Source organism: Oreochromis niloticus, linkage group LG7 (assembly GCF_001858045.2).
Source record: "Oreochromis niloticus isolate F11D_XX linkage group LG7, O_niloticus_UMD_NMBU, whole genome shotgun sequence".
Taxonomy (NCBI): Eukaryota; Metazoa; Chordata; class Actinopteri; order Cichliformes; family Cichlidae; genus Oreochromis; species Oreochromis niloticus.
In genome coordinates this window covers 49907601-49925848 of record NC_031972.2, presented here as the reverse complement: position 1 = coordinate 49925848, position 18248 = coordinate 49907601, and the positions used below count along the sequence as shown (strand labels likewise).

General features: G+C 42.1%; 1 protein-coding gene across 1 annotated transcript; it reads right to left on the bottom strand.

Annotated features, from left to right (window-relative positions):
* Positions 1–465: 465 nt before the first annotated feature.
* slc27a2 (solute carrier family 27 member 2) lies at positions 466–9687 on the bottom strand. Its single transcript, XM_003443859.5, has 10 exons — positions 8725–9687; positions 6913–7122; positions 4879–5037; positions 4639–4763; positions 4357–4551; positions 3586–3676; positions 3280–3478; positions 2921–3018; positions 2705–2835; positions 466–1454 (listed from the first exon to the last, which is right to left on the bottom strand). Exons 1-10 carry the CDS (start codon positions 9335–9337, stop codon positions 1278–1280), a joined length of 1998 nt encoding a protein of 665 aa, XP_003443907.2. The 5' UTR covers positions 9338–9687; the 3' UTR covers positions 466–1277.
* Positions 9688–18248: the final 8561 nt, after the last annotated feature.

Genomic DNA, 18248 nt, shown 5'->3' with positions numbered 1-18248 from the left:
GTCTTTCTGTGTGGAGTTTGCATGTTCTCCCCGTGTTTGCGTGGGTTCCCTCCGGGTACTCCGGCTTCCTCCCACCGTCCAAAGACATGCAACTTGTGGGGATAGGTTAATTGGATAATTCAAATTGCCACTAGGTGTGAATGTGAGTGCGAATGGTTGTCTGTCCCTGTGTGTTGGCCCTGTGACAGACTGGCGACCTGTCCAGGGTGTACCCCGCCTCTCGCCCTATGACAGCTGGGATAGGCTCCAGCGCCCCCCGCGACCCTGAAAAGGATAAGCGGAAGCGAATGGATGGATGGTTTTTCAGCATGGAGTATCTGGGTGGAAAAGTTCATTGACCTTCTTAGAATTGCATCATTTAAAAATCCATACTCTAGTACTATACAAGTGTAACTATTCCACATAAAATGTTTTTGTCAGATTGCTGTAGGCCCTGTGATTTGTACAAAATAAAGGTCAACAGGATGGAATAGCCAAACTTTATTTTTCCTATATAAATTCGATTGGTTTAGCCTTTACTCCGCGGTAGCTCAAGCGAGTAATTTAAGACAAAGTTCAGTGTCAGACCACATTTAGAAATATCATTTCAGAGTTCACTGATTTCTGCCTGTTTGTCAAGTTTTTTTCTTTTTTTTAAACACAGCTGAATGTGTGACAGAGTTCGTCTGATTTATGTCAAAGGTTGTGCGGGTTAGTCACCCCACAGGCCTGGAGGTACCTCTTATTGCGCAAAAACGTGGTTATAAGGGCACAACGGCAGCTGCTACATTAACACTTCAGCACTTCAGGGCAGTGTTATGCAATAAAACTGTCAATTCACAGTATGTGTCATCAGTACACAAACACATAAAGCAGTGTCTCCTTTTACGTCTGTACAAAAGTCCAGTTAGGTCAACAACAAATCCCTACATAAGAGATACAGTAGATGTTGAAAGGTCAATATCCAGACTCTGTGATATGTGATCGGAACGGATTAAAAGAGCTTCAGTCCAATGTAAAAACAAAGGCCATTACAGTAAAATGTGCATGTTATAGTTTATCTGTCCAAAGAATTAATTAAAGAATTAAGAACACGGTGAGTAGGACATACTCTCTGTATCTGTATCATATAGTGTCACTGTAAGAGGTGAAGGTAGCTGTGCTAATGATGAAAACCATCTCTTCAAACGTGACGTGACGTTTCCGAGTCCGTCCCTGAGATTAGTGTCTGTTAAGTTCCATTATTGTTACTTCTTTGCAAACAAAGTGGCTCAGCAGTGACTACTTTAGTTTCTGTCTTAGAGTTTGACTTCCTTCGAGACGATTGCTCTGTAGATTTCCTCTGTCAAAGGCACATAAGTCTTTTTTTCAGGATCCAGGAAGTATAGAGGATCTTTGATGTGAGCTGGGTTGAATCCCTCCTCCACCAACTTCACTTTCTTCATCTTGAAGGTTCCCGTCATCTCCAGGCAGGGCTGCAAAACAGAAAGATGTTTTTGTGTCAAGCTTTAGGACAAAAAGCAAAGAAAACCAAAACATAATTAAGATAAACTGCCAATAACAATGCTGTCAATCAGATCAGATATCAGCTGCAAACTGCAAAGCAATATTACACAGTTATTATTAGAGGACGGCAACATTAACTCATAAGAGAGCGGCATGCAGGGATCGTCAGCATATCTTGAAGAGATAAGAACATGCCGGTGCTTCTATCAGTCAAAAACAGGAAACTGAAGCTACAATTCACACTGACAGATCAAAGTTCACTTAGAAGATTGGAAAAACATCTTCTGGTCTAATGAGCGTCAAATTCTGCTGCAACAGTCAGATGGTAGGGTCACAATTTGGTGGAAACAGCATGTAATCATTGCTCCTTCATGCCTTGGATCAACAGTTAAGAATAGTTTTGGTGTAATAGAGTGGGGGATATTTTCTTGGCTCACTTTGGGACTCTTAGTACCAACTGAGCATCGTTTAAACACCACAGCCTATGTGAGCATTGTTTCTAATGTCCATCCCTGTATGACCGGAGTGTATGGATCTTCTGATGGCTTCGTCCAGCAGGATAACGCACCATGCCATGAAGCTCATATGATCTCAATTGGTTTCTTGAACATGACAGTGAGTTAACTGTACTCAGATGGCCTCCACAGTCACCAGATCTCAATCGAGCAGTGTGTTTGAGACGTGGTGGAACGGGAGATTCACGTCATTAATGTACAGCTGACAAATCTGCAGCAGCTTTGTGATGCTGTCAGGTCAATATGGAGCAAAGTCCTTGACAAATGTTTCTAGCACCTTGCTCAATCTATGCCACAATAAATTAGGCAGTTTGCGGGTAAGCGGGGGTCCATGGTGAATGTATATTAGAGTAATTTCCTTGGTACATAAATGCAAATATTTAATAGTTAAGGTAACTGTAGAACAGTCCTGTACTGCACTTTCTTTTTAAACATCTCCAATTATTTTATCTGGAGGGCACATCACATCCTCTACGGTTTTACTAAGTCATTAAAATATGTTGCCAGAGTCAGCATTTCTTACAGCTGTCTCTAACCCTGAAGGAAGTGTTAGGGTTACATCACTGCACTGCCTTCCTGTTTGGTTCAAAGGAAAAATCAGAAATGCTTAATATTTGTCTAGAAAGGGCAACATTGGGACCCAATGACACATCTGATTTCTGATCTCCATTATTGGTGATCTTACATAGTAAAAACTTTATTACCTGAATCCTGATGAATCTGGGTCTCGCGTAAGCTGGGAGGTAGTTGACGACCTGCGTGTACGTGGCCGAGCAGTCGAACTTTTGTCCTTCTTCTAAAGTGAGAGCTGCCATGCCGACTCGCCCCTCGTGACCTTGATTGAAAAATGAGAGAAATATTAAATGCAAAGTGCAGACAGCTCTATAAAGTTTTAATATTTAAGACCCGAGTGTGTTTACCTTCAACTTTCACACCGTAAACATTCGCCTCTAATATGCAGTGAACCATTGTGAGAATGTCTGCAACCTCCGATGTGGCGACGTTCTCTCCTTTCCACCTGAAACAAACAACACGAAAAGACTCGAATGAACATTTTCTGCAGCACAGTTTGAACCTGATCTGCAAGTAAACACCTGCACAAAAGGAAAAAAGCCATTCTCACACACACTATTCTAACCAGTTGTTAATTGCATATTTTTATACTTTTAATATCTGAGAACTAAACCAGACCAAACGGTGACTCAGTCTAGACTAGATCGTCTGGGCAGAACCACAAAAACAAAGCGACAAGTCAACACAAAAATGAGTCACAACTTGCCTGAAAGTGTCGCCGACTCGATCCTGGAAGTACACAAAGTTGTCTTTGTCGAACTGAAGCAAATCACCGGTGTTGAAGTACAGGTCGCCCTTTTTCAGGACGTCTCGAAGCCGCTTCTTCTCCGTCTGCTCCTTGTTACCAGCGTAGCCAACAAAGGGGGACCTCTTTGTTACCCTTCCCACTAAAAGTCCCGTCTCACCTGGCAGAGACATCGGGAAACAAAATAAATCAAAACTTCTTTTTAATTTCACTTCTATCAAACTAAAACTCCTTTAAGGGGAACCAGATTTCTGCTTACAGACTTACCTACGGCTGCTTCGATGCACAGACCCTGCGAGTCCCTGACAGGTTCCTCCTTCTCAATGTCAAACTTGATCAAAGTGTAGGGGAAGAAAAACTGGAAGGGAAGACAGAAAGAAAACCCACCAGTTAAAAGGTTTTAAAAGTAGTGGAACAGCCAACATGGCAGCAACTCTGTGAGGACGCACAAACGTCAACACGCTTGTTTCAGGATTTGATAAAAAATAAAATAAAATACCAAAAGGAAAAGAAGGAAATGGAGCAGGGGCTACCTGAGGCTTGTGCTACGAAACAGGATTTAGGCTTATCCATGTAACTTTTCCAAGTATTGCAAAGTTGGTTCACTTCTTACAGGGTTATATCACCACTCTGACTTACACTATAAACCTAATCTGCTCTGGAACAGGTTATGAGATAAATAAATCAGATATGTCCTGTGTATGCTGATCTTGCTTCATAGTACAAGGCCTGTCTCTATCTGAGGTCCAGGTAAGTAATTGCGCCAAGAAATGAGGGTGAAAGTGACACCCAGGAGGGACAAAAGGGATCCAGTTTCATGCCGATTTAACTTGGATAATGCATTTTTTTTTTTTTCCAGTCATTTTCTGTTGAGGGATTTTTAACAAATAAACTCACTTCACTTCTGTAGCTGCTGATTACATTTTGCTCCACAGTTGCTTAATTTAATTTAAATGTAATCAACCAATGTAAGCTCCAGATATTAAAACAGACATTGCACCACTCTGTGAAAACTTCCGACTTGCTTCCTCTTCCTACCCGGTGCACAAAGTTGACTCGTCCGACTGCGCCGATCTTGGACGTGTAGTTGACGAAGCCGATGTTTCCCTCTGTGGCAGCGTACAGCTCTCTAACTTTAATGTCTCCAAAGCGATGAAGAAACTCGGACCAAACGTCTGTTCGGACACCGTTGCCAATGGCAATTCTCACTTTGTGGTTCTTCTCATCATCTTTCTGCCAAGAGCAGGATGGACACAGACATTCCACCATTAGAACGGCGGCTGACTGACGTAGCTGCTGACTGATTAGGTTTCCTCTTACCTTGGGCGTGTTGCAGAGATAGCGCAACGTTTCGCCGATGTACTGCATCACCGTGATGTCATACTTCCTGCAATCATCCCAGAACTGAGAGGCAGAAAACTTTCTCTTCAGGACTATGGTAATACCTGCAAGTCAAATCATATTACACAACCTTTATCTTCCTTAACCACTTAAGCTCCTGATCCAGGCGTGCAAATGCTTTTGCTCTCGTACTCTTGAGAGGATTACAAGGATCATTACCTCTCTCGATGGCTCCAGTCATTCCGATCAAGAAGCCGGCGCTGTGATAGAGAGGCAGATTGATGTAGAAGATGTCCTCTGCTGTGACTCCACTAATCGACTGGAGGAAAGAGGCGGCCCACACCCTCTCATGTGTGACAATGGCTGCTTTAGGCAAACCTTCCAAGGGAAAAGAATAACAGATTGTGCTTTTGAATTAAAGAGGAACAAAGTAGTATGATCCACTTCACTGTGGTTCATTCATTGATCCTGAATCTTCTAATGACTGCACAAGGCAACATTCAATCTTCTCAGCAACAAACAGTCCCAAGTAGATGGTGAATATAATGGACTCCCAGCAGCTATAGATGTTGAATTTTTCATAACGAACTGGTACAGATAACTCTAAATGTAAAAACTAAATAATCAATTAGCAGAATGATTCTTCTGCTTTTATTCATGCTGTGCTGAAGCCACATTTTGTTTAAATGGACACACTGAAAAAAAGGTGTATTGAAGTCGAGGAGAAAATGACTCTACTTCTTTTTAAAGTTATGGTAAATCGACTTGTACCACGCCTTTCGGCATATCTGCATAGGTTATCAGTCTAAGGAGCTACACTTAAAGGATAAAGGTCACTCTGGACTGAGAAAACATTAGTGTGAGAGAGGAGTGAAGGAGGACATCTATGTCCACTGTGAATGACCGGGGTTGGGTTGTGAAGCCAAGTGTTAGCAGCTTACAATTCAGCTTAAAAAAAACAAAAACAAAAAACATACAAAAAACTTAAAGACGTCCAGTTGCCTTCTTTCTTTCAAATTCCTGAGACCACGCCTTTTAACTCAAGTTCAGCACTCAGAGTGCTTCCTGCCACAGATCTCATTCACCCAATCACACACACATTGAAACAGTGCTTTTTTCTAACATGCACACTCACACTCCAATGAATACATCAGGAGAAACTCGGGTTCAGGATCTTGCCCAAGGATACTTGATCATGCAGACCGAACGAGCTGGGAATCAGACCACCAACTTCTGGTTGGTAGACGACCCACTCTACTACCTGAGCCACTGCAGGTTTATAGAGTCATTTCCTTGTGTTACATCTTATTTATAGCGTGGTGTTCACCTTTACGATAATAGTATCTTTTAAAAAAAATGAATATAAGGCAGAAAAGGTAACAGAAGATGCTAAAGATTGAACTTATACATCCATCAGGTTTTCTGCAGATCCAAGCTTGTTCAGCATATGGTTGTAAAAGACTGTCTTAAGGACTCAACTGGGACTAAATTTTGATTTAAGCCTATTTTTCACCAGCTAGTATACCATTTAAAATGACGGTGAATAACAGATGTTCCAGCTTGCATCATGTGCTATCATGTGCTACTCTTCTGTGAAAAAGCTCAGTGGGACATAAAGCATTTCATTTAGGCACATCCCTGTAATGCGCCTTGATGGAGCGAACATCAGCAGAAAGAACAATTGTGCAGATTTTTTCCCCTCACCCATTAAGGTAATGTCATTTTATCAGACTAATCAAACATGTGTGCAGCTTCACACAACCAGGACTCAAAGGTTCAGTGTTCATGTTTTCACCTGTGTTAGTGCTATGAAGTAGTGAGAGCATTCACAGTTTGTCTAAATCAGGCATGTGTAACACACACACTCTGCACTGGTACTGTGCCAAGACATTGTGCAGCGTGTCAATAAAGGCAGGAAAGAATAAAACTACTGGCTAGTAAACTGTGAAAACAATGCAGAGTGCAGAAAGAAAAAAAGCCTGTAACAAGAAAACCCCAGGGTTCACATTTTATCAGTTAGGAAGCTGTGAGTGTGTTTGCTCACTGAAGTGGATTAATACAGTAAGCGCCTTTCAGCAAATGTTATTGCCCACAGATGACCACGTTCAATCAACACCCTTCTCCAAGAACAGAAGGTGGGACTGAGCACAGATCTGGTGTTTTAAGCTTGATGCACCTCATTAGCTTGACTGTTATCATTGCAATCTTATTTTGCGTGCCAGCGTTTGTTTCAGAGCAGTTTGCTGTCGTTACCTGTGGTCCCAGATGTGTAGATGTAGAGAGCGGTGCTCCTGATATGGATGTTGGCCCTGAGGTCCCGGGACAGTGGCTGATCTGAGGCCTTGGAGATCTTGTCAGACAAAGCAGTGATGCCCTGCACACTGCAGCTGTCCGACATGAGGTACACGCTGATACCCTGCTCCCTCAGCGTCGGCAGGACCTCCTCCACAGCATCCTGCAGCTCTACAAATAGACAGTAGCTTTCAGCTCAACACAGCCCGCCATAGCGCTGTGTTGCCAAATGTGGCACATGTGCACCTACACATGTGGGCCTGTATCATGTATCCCCGATCCCACTCGGACACAAGCACGTGGGGTAGGAAGTTCAGCTCTCATGCATGCATTTCTTAGTAAAGGCCTTTTAAGTTCTATAATGAGAATACAAAGGAACACGTTTGCAAGCTGAGATATTTCTTCCGATGAAGTTGCTCTTCAGTGTGGAGCATAAAGAGCTCCCTTGTTCTTTAATCATTCACTCATTTCTGCTTATATGTTTAATATTCTTTTTCCTTTTTGCAAATGCTCATCAGTTCAAAACTGCACTGCCACAGTTGGAACCAACAAAATAGCTCAAACACTGCTTCTGTTCTATGTCTAACCATTATAACCAAACATTGGGGTTCATGTAATTTGTATGAAACGTGCTAATCGGGATATTATCCCCTCCATATATGCAGATATAGAATAACAATCAATCAATCCAGCAAAAATGCACTTCCTGAACTTTTTTATCTATCAAGTTTGTCCTTATGTCTAACTTTTGGCCGCGACTAAAGCTGATCAATAATAACCTTTAAGCAGAGATTAATGATTGATTGGAACTGATCTCAAACAAACGTTTAGGTTTATGTCGCAATTTACTCAAAGACCGGCTAGCTCAGTTTTTCCTTTGTGGAAGCACTGAGTTTGTAGCTGGAGGTTTTTATAATTAAGCTGGAAGTACAGCATTCATGTGGCAGGTGGTGCAAAGCAATTTATTTTTTATTATTATTATCATCATCCATGTCTTCTAGTTTAATTTACAGACAAGAAAAACAGGGAGAAAGTCCGTGACCCAGGTTCACTGTGCCAATAAAACTGTGATCATCTGAATAAGTGCACCTTTGTTTGGCATTATCGTTCATCACTAACAGATGATGGAAAAGGGCCAGCACTGCGCTGTATCTAATCTTAAGAGCGTGAGGCAAAATCTAGTCAGTCTATCGGATCCTTCCAGCATTTATAGACCACGTGATAATCTGATCTCATAATTGCATTACTCAACAATCATTACCTGCAAACTAAATACAGCTGTCAGAGCAATCAGTGCATTTAAGGAACTAATATCCATCTGCTATGCAGTGGAGAATAAAGCTTAGACACGAGGAAAGTGGCAGGACAGATGTGACGGAGTGAATTATATTGTCGTGTAGCCTGCAAAGTCTGCACTGAGCGGCATCTGTTTGCATTCATTTATAGAATGAATATAAACTGTTGTTTATAAACTCTTTATTTTAACATCTTTGATGCGTAAAAGGGTTTAATTTGGGATTTTTATTCCCTGCTGGGTAAAACGCTGGAGACCCACGTTTCTCTTCATAATGAATTGCGTGGTCAAAATCATTTTACAAGAAGAAATGACAATATAATATCTGAGGATACTTTCCGTACTAGCACAAAAGCCAAGCATTAAGAGGTATCTCTCACTTGCTGTCGAACTTTGAACTTCGCAGTCCTGTGGGAGACGCGTCTAATAACGAGAGCCTCTCCTCCCGACGCATTAATTCATATCTCGCTGTATCTCACCTGAGGAGGCGATGATCACTTTGGCCCCGCAGCAGGAGAAGCAGTGCAGCAAGGACTTGGATCTGATGTTGAAGTTGAGCAGGGCAGCCGGGCACCCCAGCTTCGCCAGACCGAGCCAAGTCCAAATGAAGCTGGGCTCGTTCGCAAGGAACAGGGCCACCGTGTCCCCCTCCTTCAGCCGGGCTTCAGCCTGCAGGGCTCGGGCCACCTTGTTGCTCTGTTTGTCCACTTCGCCATAAGTGTACGAGCGACCTTCGAAGTGCACAAAGATCTTTTTGGGGTGCCTCTTCACTGCATCCAAGAAGCAGTCCAATATGCTGTAAAAGGGCTTGATTTTCTTGTATTTGGTTAGTCTGATGCCACATTTAATGCTCCTTAGGATGTACGCGAAATCTTCGCCAAAGTGGGGACAAAACGCGCTGATGTAAAAGAAACAGAGAACTGCCAGTCCGGCCAAGACGCTGAAGCAGATGTACATTTTGCAGAGCGCTGAAAGAATAAGTGGGGAGAGGTAGAGGAGGCGCACACTGTGCAGCTCAGTCAAATTTGTGACAAAGTTCACCGTCCCGACCCGGGGCGGCGCTCGGATCTGCCCCATTGACCCCTCCTTCATTCCGGGGAATATTTTTCAGTTGCCAAATCGAGAATTTCCACTTCCACCCCGCACCGGTTTTACAACCTAATTGTTGATCTTATGTTGCGTTATCCCCCCGATGTAATCAAAACGCCTTCTGTCGTGGTAAAAAGTGGGAAAAGCGAGCAAACGAATCTGTTTGGCACTTTATTTTGAAGGGAGACACAATGGACTGTGTTTCAGTACATCAGCATGATTTATGCGAATAATTTCCTCGTAATTATTTCTAAACACAAACAAGTGGGAGAAGACTGAAATCCACTCACGCATATTAAGAAAAACAATCACAAACGACCCACAGCGAGTCCGTAAATGGCAACCTTCATCATAAAGCCGCAATCTGAGCGGCGGTGGGCGTGCACCACTGCGCCTTCTGTATTCGTCTGCTGATTTATGGGGAGGAGCTCCTCTGCGAGTTACACAAACGCTCGCTTTTTACTCTCTGGGGGAGAAATAACACAAACATCTCACAGCACTGTGCTGCGCTTTCGGGGAAGATTTGTGATTTTAGTGTCAGATATTATCGCTGTCCTGCAGATTTGAGGGGTGTGTGAAATTGCTGAGGCTGTTTCAAAGTGTGAAACAGGGTAGTAAACAATGCTTGTTTCCAGTAACAAGCTTGTGTTTCCCAGTAAATCTCTATTAACTGTAATCTGTATTTAAAAAAATGGAGAAAAGCAGCAACTCATTCAGTGAAAATAGGTCAGGCTTAAAGGGAACACAAAATCTAACTTTTCATTGTTTTTGAACAGAACTACGTGTGCCCATAGTCACCATAGACTAGAAAGGGTGTGTCTGAACCCTGTGTAGTTTTTATTTAATTCAACCAGCTGAATGGAATTCACACACCACCCGTTTTGAAATCTTGGCTTGAGCATTTTGGCTGTGTTCATGTTGAAAATGACAACAGCTTGACAATCACAAAGAAGCCGCAGCTTAAAACGTTCTCTGCTTTATTATTTATTTTTCTTGTCTTTCACAACTCACCAAAACGACCATCTTGATGTCTTTATAGCATTTGAAACTAGAGACCGACACCAGAAATCCACCAGGAAAGCTTAATTTACCCATAAAATCAGACTTCTGTTAGCAAACAGAGGAGCCACCCCCTGGTGGCTATTAGAAAGAATGAAGCTTTAAGGCCATAACTTTTCAGATCTGAAAGTTCTCCATAACCAGCAATACTGGTTTGCCTGTTTGAACAGTAGTCATGGCTACTATTCATTGTGGTGAGCTTAGGTGATGTGTTTGGAAACAACAGGTATTACCAACTGGTCTAGTCAGTTACTTTCTATTTAATTCATTTATTGTCATGCAAAACAAAAATAAATAAATAACTAGTGACGTGGTCCATGTTATCCTGTCAGAAGTCACAGAGATAGATCCACAAAACATTCTGCTCAGTGACGTCGCAAACTGTGCGCCAGTGCTGCTGACTACAAATGTTGATGTAGAAATAAAACATGTTTGCAAGATTATTCAGCCCCTAACCCCCAGTCAGCCAGATCATCACATCAAATAAATATTGTTTGAACTGACAACGAAAAAAATCCAGAAAATAAATTTGATATGATTGTTGTCTGAGGTTCAGCAATGATGAAGGTGTATTATCAAATCCCAAGAAGGACCCCAAGCTCACAAAAGAAGCCGACTTTTCTGATGCTCTAGCTCCGGCTGTTCCTGCTGAACTTATGATTATTATTTCAGCACAGGGTGGCAGTCTCACCACAGTGTAACATCAGGCACGGTCCTTTCCACTCTGACAGAGAGACGTAACCAGGCAACAGTGCAAACTTGGCACCAGTGCCACTCATTAGAATTATTGATGTGGCAGTGAAACACGTTTGCCTCATGTTTCAGCCTGTGAGCCCCAATGAGCTGACCCACTGACACACTGCTCAGGCCTTAAATATTGCTGTAACTGAGGAAAAACCAATAAGTGCAGTAAATAACTTTGACACAGTACAGCTTCTGCATCACCCCCTGCTGAAAGCTCATGCTTCACTGAGGTTCAGACCAGAGAAAATGTGATTATAATACCTAATCTGGAAAAGGACCCCCGACCCACAAAGGAAGCACTCTCTGTTATGGTTTCAGCTCCTTGTCCTCCTGTTGAACTCACAGAGCAGCCAACAACCATTTTACGCTTACTTATCCCCAGCTTAGATGAGTTCACCAAGGCCACCACAGTACAAGGCACTGCTGTGGTTCGATCTTCCCTCCTCTTGAACCAGTTATCATTAATACAGATGAGAGTAGAAAGAAGAAGAAAGCAAAGGGAAACTCCTCAAAACTCTGTCTATAAGAAAAAAATTAATTAGTTATTAAGATCAGTTATACCACAAAGATTTAAAAACAAAATAGTCAATTACAAATAAAGATAAGTAAGTAACTGTCACAGTCAGGATGGCCGGTGTGTTTGCAGAGTGGACCCAAAAGCAGACAAAGGAGAGAGAAAACTAAGGTATAACAAAAAGGGAGCCATTTATTTGGCTGATAGGGAAAGAAAAAAACAAAACAAAGGCAAGGTGAACTGGGGCAAAACGAAACTAGAAACTAAACTGGAAACAGCAAAGACTAACTATGAAAACTATGACATAAGAACATGAACATGAATCTGAGCAGGAGCATGAAAAAACCAAGATTTGAGGCAGAGAAGATGAAGACGAAGACATGGACATGGAGCAATGCAGACAACATGACACTAAACAGAGGGAGACAGAGGACCTAAATACACAGAAGGGTAATGAGGGAAGTGGAAACACTTTCTGATATCCTCGTGTTGGCGTTGTTCCCACATCATCATAATTAATGTTTTTCCAGGGTCCACATTACAAGTGACCAATCACCTTCTTGTGACGTCATACTTTTGCAACTTAAAAACTTAAAAAACAAATGTTCTTCGAGAAACCGCCTTCTGTCCGCCGATCCAGCAATAAGAACATAGTTACCACAGTCCCAGTCATACCTTCAAAAAGTATGCACTTTGTGCTCTTGTGGACCCATCCAAAATCTTTCCAGTGATTTGCCTTGGTATTGGATAAATGTGAGGGAAATTCTATAAAAATAACATAAATAAACCCATGTTTTCAAATACATTATAAAAAACGTAAATATGCTATGTCATTATGATCAAACCAGCTTTTCAACAGACCTCACACTGCAAATAGATTAGGCCAGTGGTTCCCAAACTTTTTTGTTGCCAACCCCCCCTTTGTTTTACAAGAAAAATGTTCGCGCCCCCCCACCACCATCACCACCACCTAAACACATCCTCCAAACACACACACCCATATTTTGCTCCATTGCGCTTTATTTCACACCTCAAAAATTTAGTAAACGATTAAGCAATTACAAGTAAACGGCAATAAATTACAGGTAGTAATAAAATATACTACTAACTCTTTTACGCTACGTCCACACCTACACGGGTATTTTTGAAAACGCAGCTGTTTCTATGCGTTTGGGCCTTTCGTCAACACGTAAACGGCGTTGCGATTCACCAAAAACGGAGATTATTTAAAACTCCTTTTTTGCGTTTACGTGTGGACGAGGAATACAGAGTTCGTCACGCAACGACAAAGGTATGTGCCTCTTTTCACCAGTGGCGTGTCTAGAAAATTTTTGTTGGGGGGGCCAGGTAGGGGCACAGATTTGGAGAAGGGTGGCAGATGTAATTGGCAGATAATGTTAAAAAAAAATTCTACCAACCGTTAAGTGTTTAGTCAGCATTCAAGGACAGCAATATTTGCATAGTATTTTTACTGACATATAGTGCACATATGTTTTGGGCAAAAACATTTTTGAATATTAAAATACAAACATTTTTAACATACAGTTGGCAAATTAGCCAATGCCAATGCAAAACTTAATCTGCCTATTAAAAAAAGAAGATAATCTTCTCAAAAATTGGTGTTTGATTTTGAAACAGGGAAAAAGTGGGGAAACAACTGAAAAGACTAACATTTGAATAAAACCTGAAAGCAAGTAAATACTTTCTATGCTGCCTTATGGTAAACTTTGGTAATATTGATGTATAAAGAACAACACTGGCTGATGATGAAATACAGTCAGCTGGCATGGTGACACTGCCAGTATTAACCTGCAGGGCTGGACAGGGACAAAAAATCGGGCATTTTGACTAGAGACCGGCCCACCAGGTATTAAAGCCATAAAGCCTTTGAATGAAAACAAACGCTGTTGTGACACTGATGTACACTGTCCTTTGGTATATGTATGATTTCTATACATTTTACGTCAGATAAAAACTTTTTTTGCAAGAATCAGATAATTATTTAAATAAAAGCTAGATATTTTAAATGAGAATAAGAAAGAAAAGTATTTCTTTGTGCCCCCTTTTCCCTGTTAATGCCCTACCTGGCCCCCTGGCATAACTTTGCTAGATCCGCCCCTGCACAGTTACCAGCTGTCAGCTACTTAGAAAAGGATCCTGGTGTTATTTGTCTCTCAGAAACAGTTCATAACTTCCCTTCAACTCATTCATGTCACCTAAAAGGTAAACTTGTTTCTCCATCACCTGTTCAGCTCTGATGATTCAGTAAGGACATCTCCTGGTTTCATCTTCATGTTTCCCTCTCACCACATATCCAAACCGATATCATGACCAGCAGCTTAACAGCTGTGGCTCCAGCAAACATCAGCTGATACTAGAAATTAATATTAAATAAATTCTAACAACAGCTGATCAAGCTTAAACGTGCTGCTGTTGTTTAGTGCGACATCCGGCGGTTTCCTCTTTCTGGCGCAAAGTGGGCGATAAACAACCAAGAGAGAAAAGCCGATCAGCTGATCATTGAGCAGTTTCATGATTGAAGTAGCAACAGGAGAGAGAGGGGGAGAGAATGAGAGAAGAAGAGGCAGCTGTGCAGCAAAGACACAGAATAACTCCAGCTTTGTGTCTTTTTTTCATTCTAGCTGAAGTCCGGGACAAACTGCGTCTCTTCTCAGCTCAATACGAAATGCGTAATATTGTCTCTGAATGAGGGACCATTCCCTTTTTTAAGGAGCCGTTGGCAACTCTACTAACTAACCTTGTGAATAAAATAAAGTCCACTATCAGTAACATCATAGCATCCACACAGCTGTATAGAAACTCCGTCATGCTAGCTAGTACGCAGTGCGAGTTATTGTAACTGACTGTAAAAAGTCAGCATAACGAAAATAAACTCCACCTAAACTTGGTTTATATCTGACCCAGATAGACTGCAGGTCATAACTTCTTACCTGAAGTTCAGTTCACCTGACAATCGGACTGGCGGCCGCCTCGGGTCTCTCCTCCTCCTGCCTCCCCTTCCCTCATCCACCTGCTGGCCTCCGTGGAAACTCCGCCACAGCCACCACCAAACAACTGAGTTATTTTTACACATCGGCCAGCATCTGGCCAATCCACCACCTCTCATTGTTCATGCCGTTACAAAAAAAAAAAGAAAAAAAAAAAGTCATCAGCCTACCGGCCAAATGCCCGATATGCCCGATGGCCAGTCCAGCTATGTTAACCTGTTAATCTTTCGTGCTTGGCTCTCCTACCTTTGCTAACGTGATGCTTATAGTGCGGAAGCCCATGCTGCATTCACTTACACTCGGATATCTGAGCTTCACTGTGAAAACATAATGTACATTTGACGTTTCATTGAATTTTATTGTTTTAGCTTCGGGGTGGCACCTGGGGTGGCCAGTCTGGTTGGGGGGGTGGCCACTGGACACGCCACTGCTTTTCACGTCACACTGTGCGCCACGTTATTGTTTACATGAGATGAATTGCAGAATGGCAGATAGAGACAAAATACTGTTACTGTTAATCTGACTATAGGCAGAGGCGTCATGGTGTAATTATTTTACGTGTAGTTGTTTTTTTTCCCTGTGTAATAATATTCAACATTGCTGTCAATACATTTTTCAAAAAATGCCTCTCTGTGCAAAATGGGTTCAAAAACTAATTACGGAAGGATCAGCCTGATATTATTTGTATCCCACTGTAACTTTACTGCATAAAGAGCTAACATGTCCAAAATGTCAGAAGTGTTTGTGAACTAAAAATCAAGAATGTGGGATACTGTTTGTCCGTGATTTGGAGAGCCCAGCGCTGCTCCCGACGCAGGGAAACTTAATTTTGCAGGGGAGACCTACCTTGGCACTTGTGCAGGTGAAGCCAAAGGGAAGATATGCTTCACCATATTTTCTAGTCTTTGGCTTGGAAGGAAGTTGGTTTGGAAACATATTTGGCGATGCTTCATCTCCTGCTTTGCGTTTGTGTGGGAGCCCCGTCAAAAACCTGTCCATTATTGTCAGGAGTTTTCCTGTATTGCAACTCAGGTCAGAATAAAAACGCTCAGACAGGTTAACGTGTACACGGGTGAGACTCAGGGAGACTCACACCCAGTGCAATAGTTGTCAGCCTTTTTATTAATAGCATTCTCAGAGACGTACAGGAAGAGATAAAATAGAACTGTGCTGCAACTTCCCCATTTAAGCTGAATACTGAAAGAGCAAACACATTTAGATAATGAAATGTACTTTTAAGCATAACATAATAAAAATCCCAAAACCCTGAAATCCCTTGACAATTATGCTAGCAGTGTCCAAGCTTTCTTTTTTTTTTTTTTTCTTTTCATACCGCGCCCGCCCCTGCAATGGCTCTGAGGGGCGGGCCCCACACTTTGGGAACCTCTGGATTAGGCCATCTATAAAACAAATAAATAAATACATATAAATAAAAAACAGAACTAAGGAATACGATTCATTAATTAAATTGTACAATAAAGTGTATTTAAAGCCGAATTTAACATCAGTTAACCACTTGGGTACAAAATTATAACAACATAAAAGGATTTTTATGTCAAGAGGTACCTCATCTGAAATGTTTGTCTGGTCAAACAGGGATTTCAAACTTGAAATACAAATAGAGTTTGGTCCAGCTACTCCCACAAGGTAATCTGTGAGAAAGCATATGCTGTAGTCAGCAGATATTGTTTTCTTATTGCATGCTGTAACCATGATCCATTTCAGTCCTCTAGGAGCTTTGTCTGGTTGTAGTTCTTTTTTCTCCTTCTCTCCCCTCATGTATTAATTTTATTGTTTTCTGACCTTCCTGCTTCCGACCTGTCTTCCCAATGTGATGTTTAAGCAATATGTGTATGGTCAGAAGGGGGTGAAATTTTCATTGCAGTTGTACGTGTAACATTGCATGTGACAATAAAAGGCTTGATTGGTTGATTACTCAACATGAGTTGACATTTACCTGACATTGTGAAGGAGTCGCAGTTTCTGTAAGGATGTAAGAACATAACATTTGGATGTGTTACACTTCTTTTTCACAAGTTAATAACAATCAGTAATTTTCATTCCATTATTAACAAGCTATCACACGATGTCCCAGGGACAACTTTTACACCATGTCCCAGGGACAACTTTTACACCATGTCCCAGGGACAACTTTTACACCATGTCCCAGGGACAACATTTACACCATATCCCAGGGACAACTTTTACACCATGTCCCAGGGACAACTTTTACACGATGTCCCAGGGACAACATTTACACCATATCCCAGGGACAACTTTTACACCATGTCCCAGGGACAACTTTTACACCATGTCCCAGGGACAACATTTTCACGATGTCCCAGGGACAACTTTTACACGATGTCCCAGGGACAACATTTACACCATATCCCAGGGACAACTTTTACACCATGTCCCAGGGACAACTTTTACACCATGTCCCAGGGACAACATTTTCACGATGTCCCAGGGACAACTTTTACACGATGTCCCAGGGACAACATTTTCACGATGTCCCAGGGACAACTTTTACACGATGTCCCAGGGACAACATTTACACCATATCCCAGGGACAACTTTTACACCATGTCCCAGGGACAACTTTTACACGATGTCCCAGGGACAACATTTACACCATATCCCAGGGACAACTTTTACACCATGTCCCAGGGACAACTTTTACACCATGTCCCAGGGACAACATTTTCACGATGTCCCAGGGACAACTTTTACACGATGTCCCAGGGACAACATTTACACCATATCCCAGGGACAACTTTTACACCATGTCCCAGGGACAACTTTTACACCATGTCCCAGGGACAACATTTTCACGATGTCCCAGGGACAACTTTTACACGATGTCCCAGGGACAACATTTACACCATATCCCAGGGACAACTTTTACACCATGTCCCAGGGACAACTTTTACACCATGTCCCAGGGACAACATTTACACCATATCCCAGGACAACTTTTACACCATGTCCCAGGGACAACTTTTACACCATGTCCCAGGGACAACATTTTCACGATGTCCCAGGGACAACTTTTACACCATGTCCCAGGGACAACATTTACACCATATCCCAGGGACAACTTTTACACCATGTCCCAGGGACAACTTTTACACGATGTCCCAGGGACAACATTTACACCATATCCCAGGGACAACTTTTACACCATGTCCCAGGGACAACATTTTCACGATGTCCCAGGGACAACTTTTACACGATGTCCCAGGGACAACATTTTCACGATGTCCCAGGGACAACTTTTACACGATGTCCCAGGGACAACATTTACACCATATCCCAGGGACAACTTTTACACCATGTCCCAGGGACAACTTTTACACGATGTCCCAGGGACAACATTTTCACGATGTCCCAGGGACAACTTTTACACGATGTCCCAGGGACAACATTTACACCATGTCCCAGGGACAACTTTTACACCATATCCCAGGGACAACTTTTACACGATGTCCCAGGGACAACTTTTTCACGATGTCCCAGGGACAAATTTGTAAATGTGTATAATGATTACCGTTTATTAAAGAAAAGTATCCTAAAAGGAATTCAAATT

Excerpts from the sequence above, each read along its gene's own strand:
- slc27a2 (XM_003443859.5), bottom strand. The coding sequence starts at position 9,337 with ATGAAGGAGGGGTCAATGGGGCAGATCCGAGCGCCGCCCCGGGTCGGG. Across the intron at positions 3,019-3,279 it reads CGAGTCGGCGACACTTTCAG|GTGGAAAGGAGAGAACGTCG; the intron begins GCAAGTTGTGAC and ends TGTTTGTTTCAG. Across the intron at positions 2,836-2,920 it reads TTACGGTGTGAAAGTTGAAG|GTCACGAGGGGCGAGTCGGC; the intron begins GTAAACACACTC and ends TTTTCAATCAAG.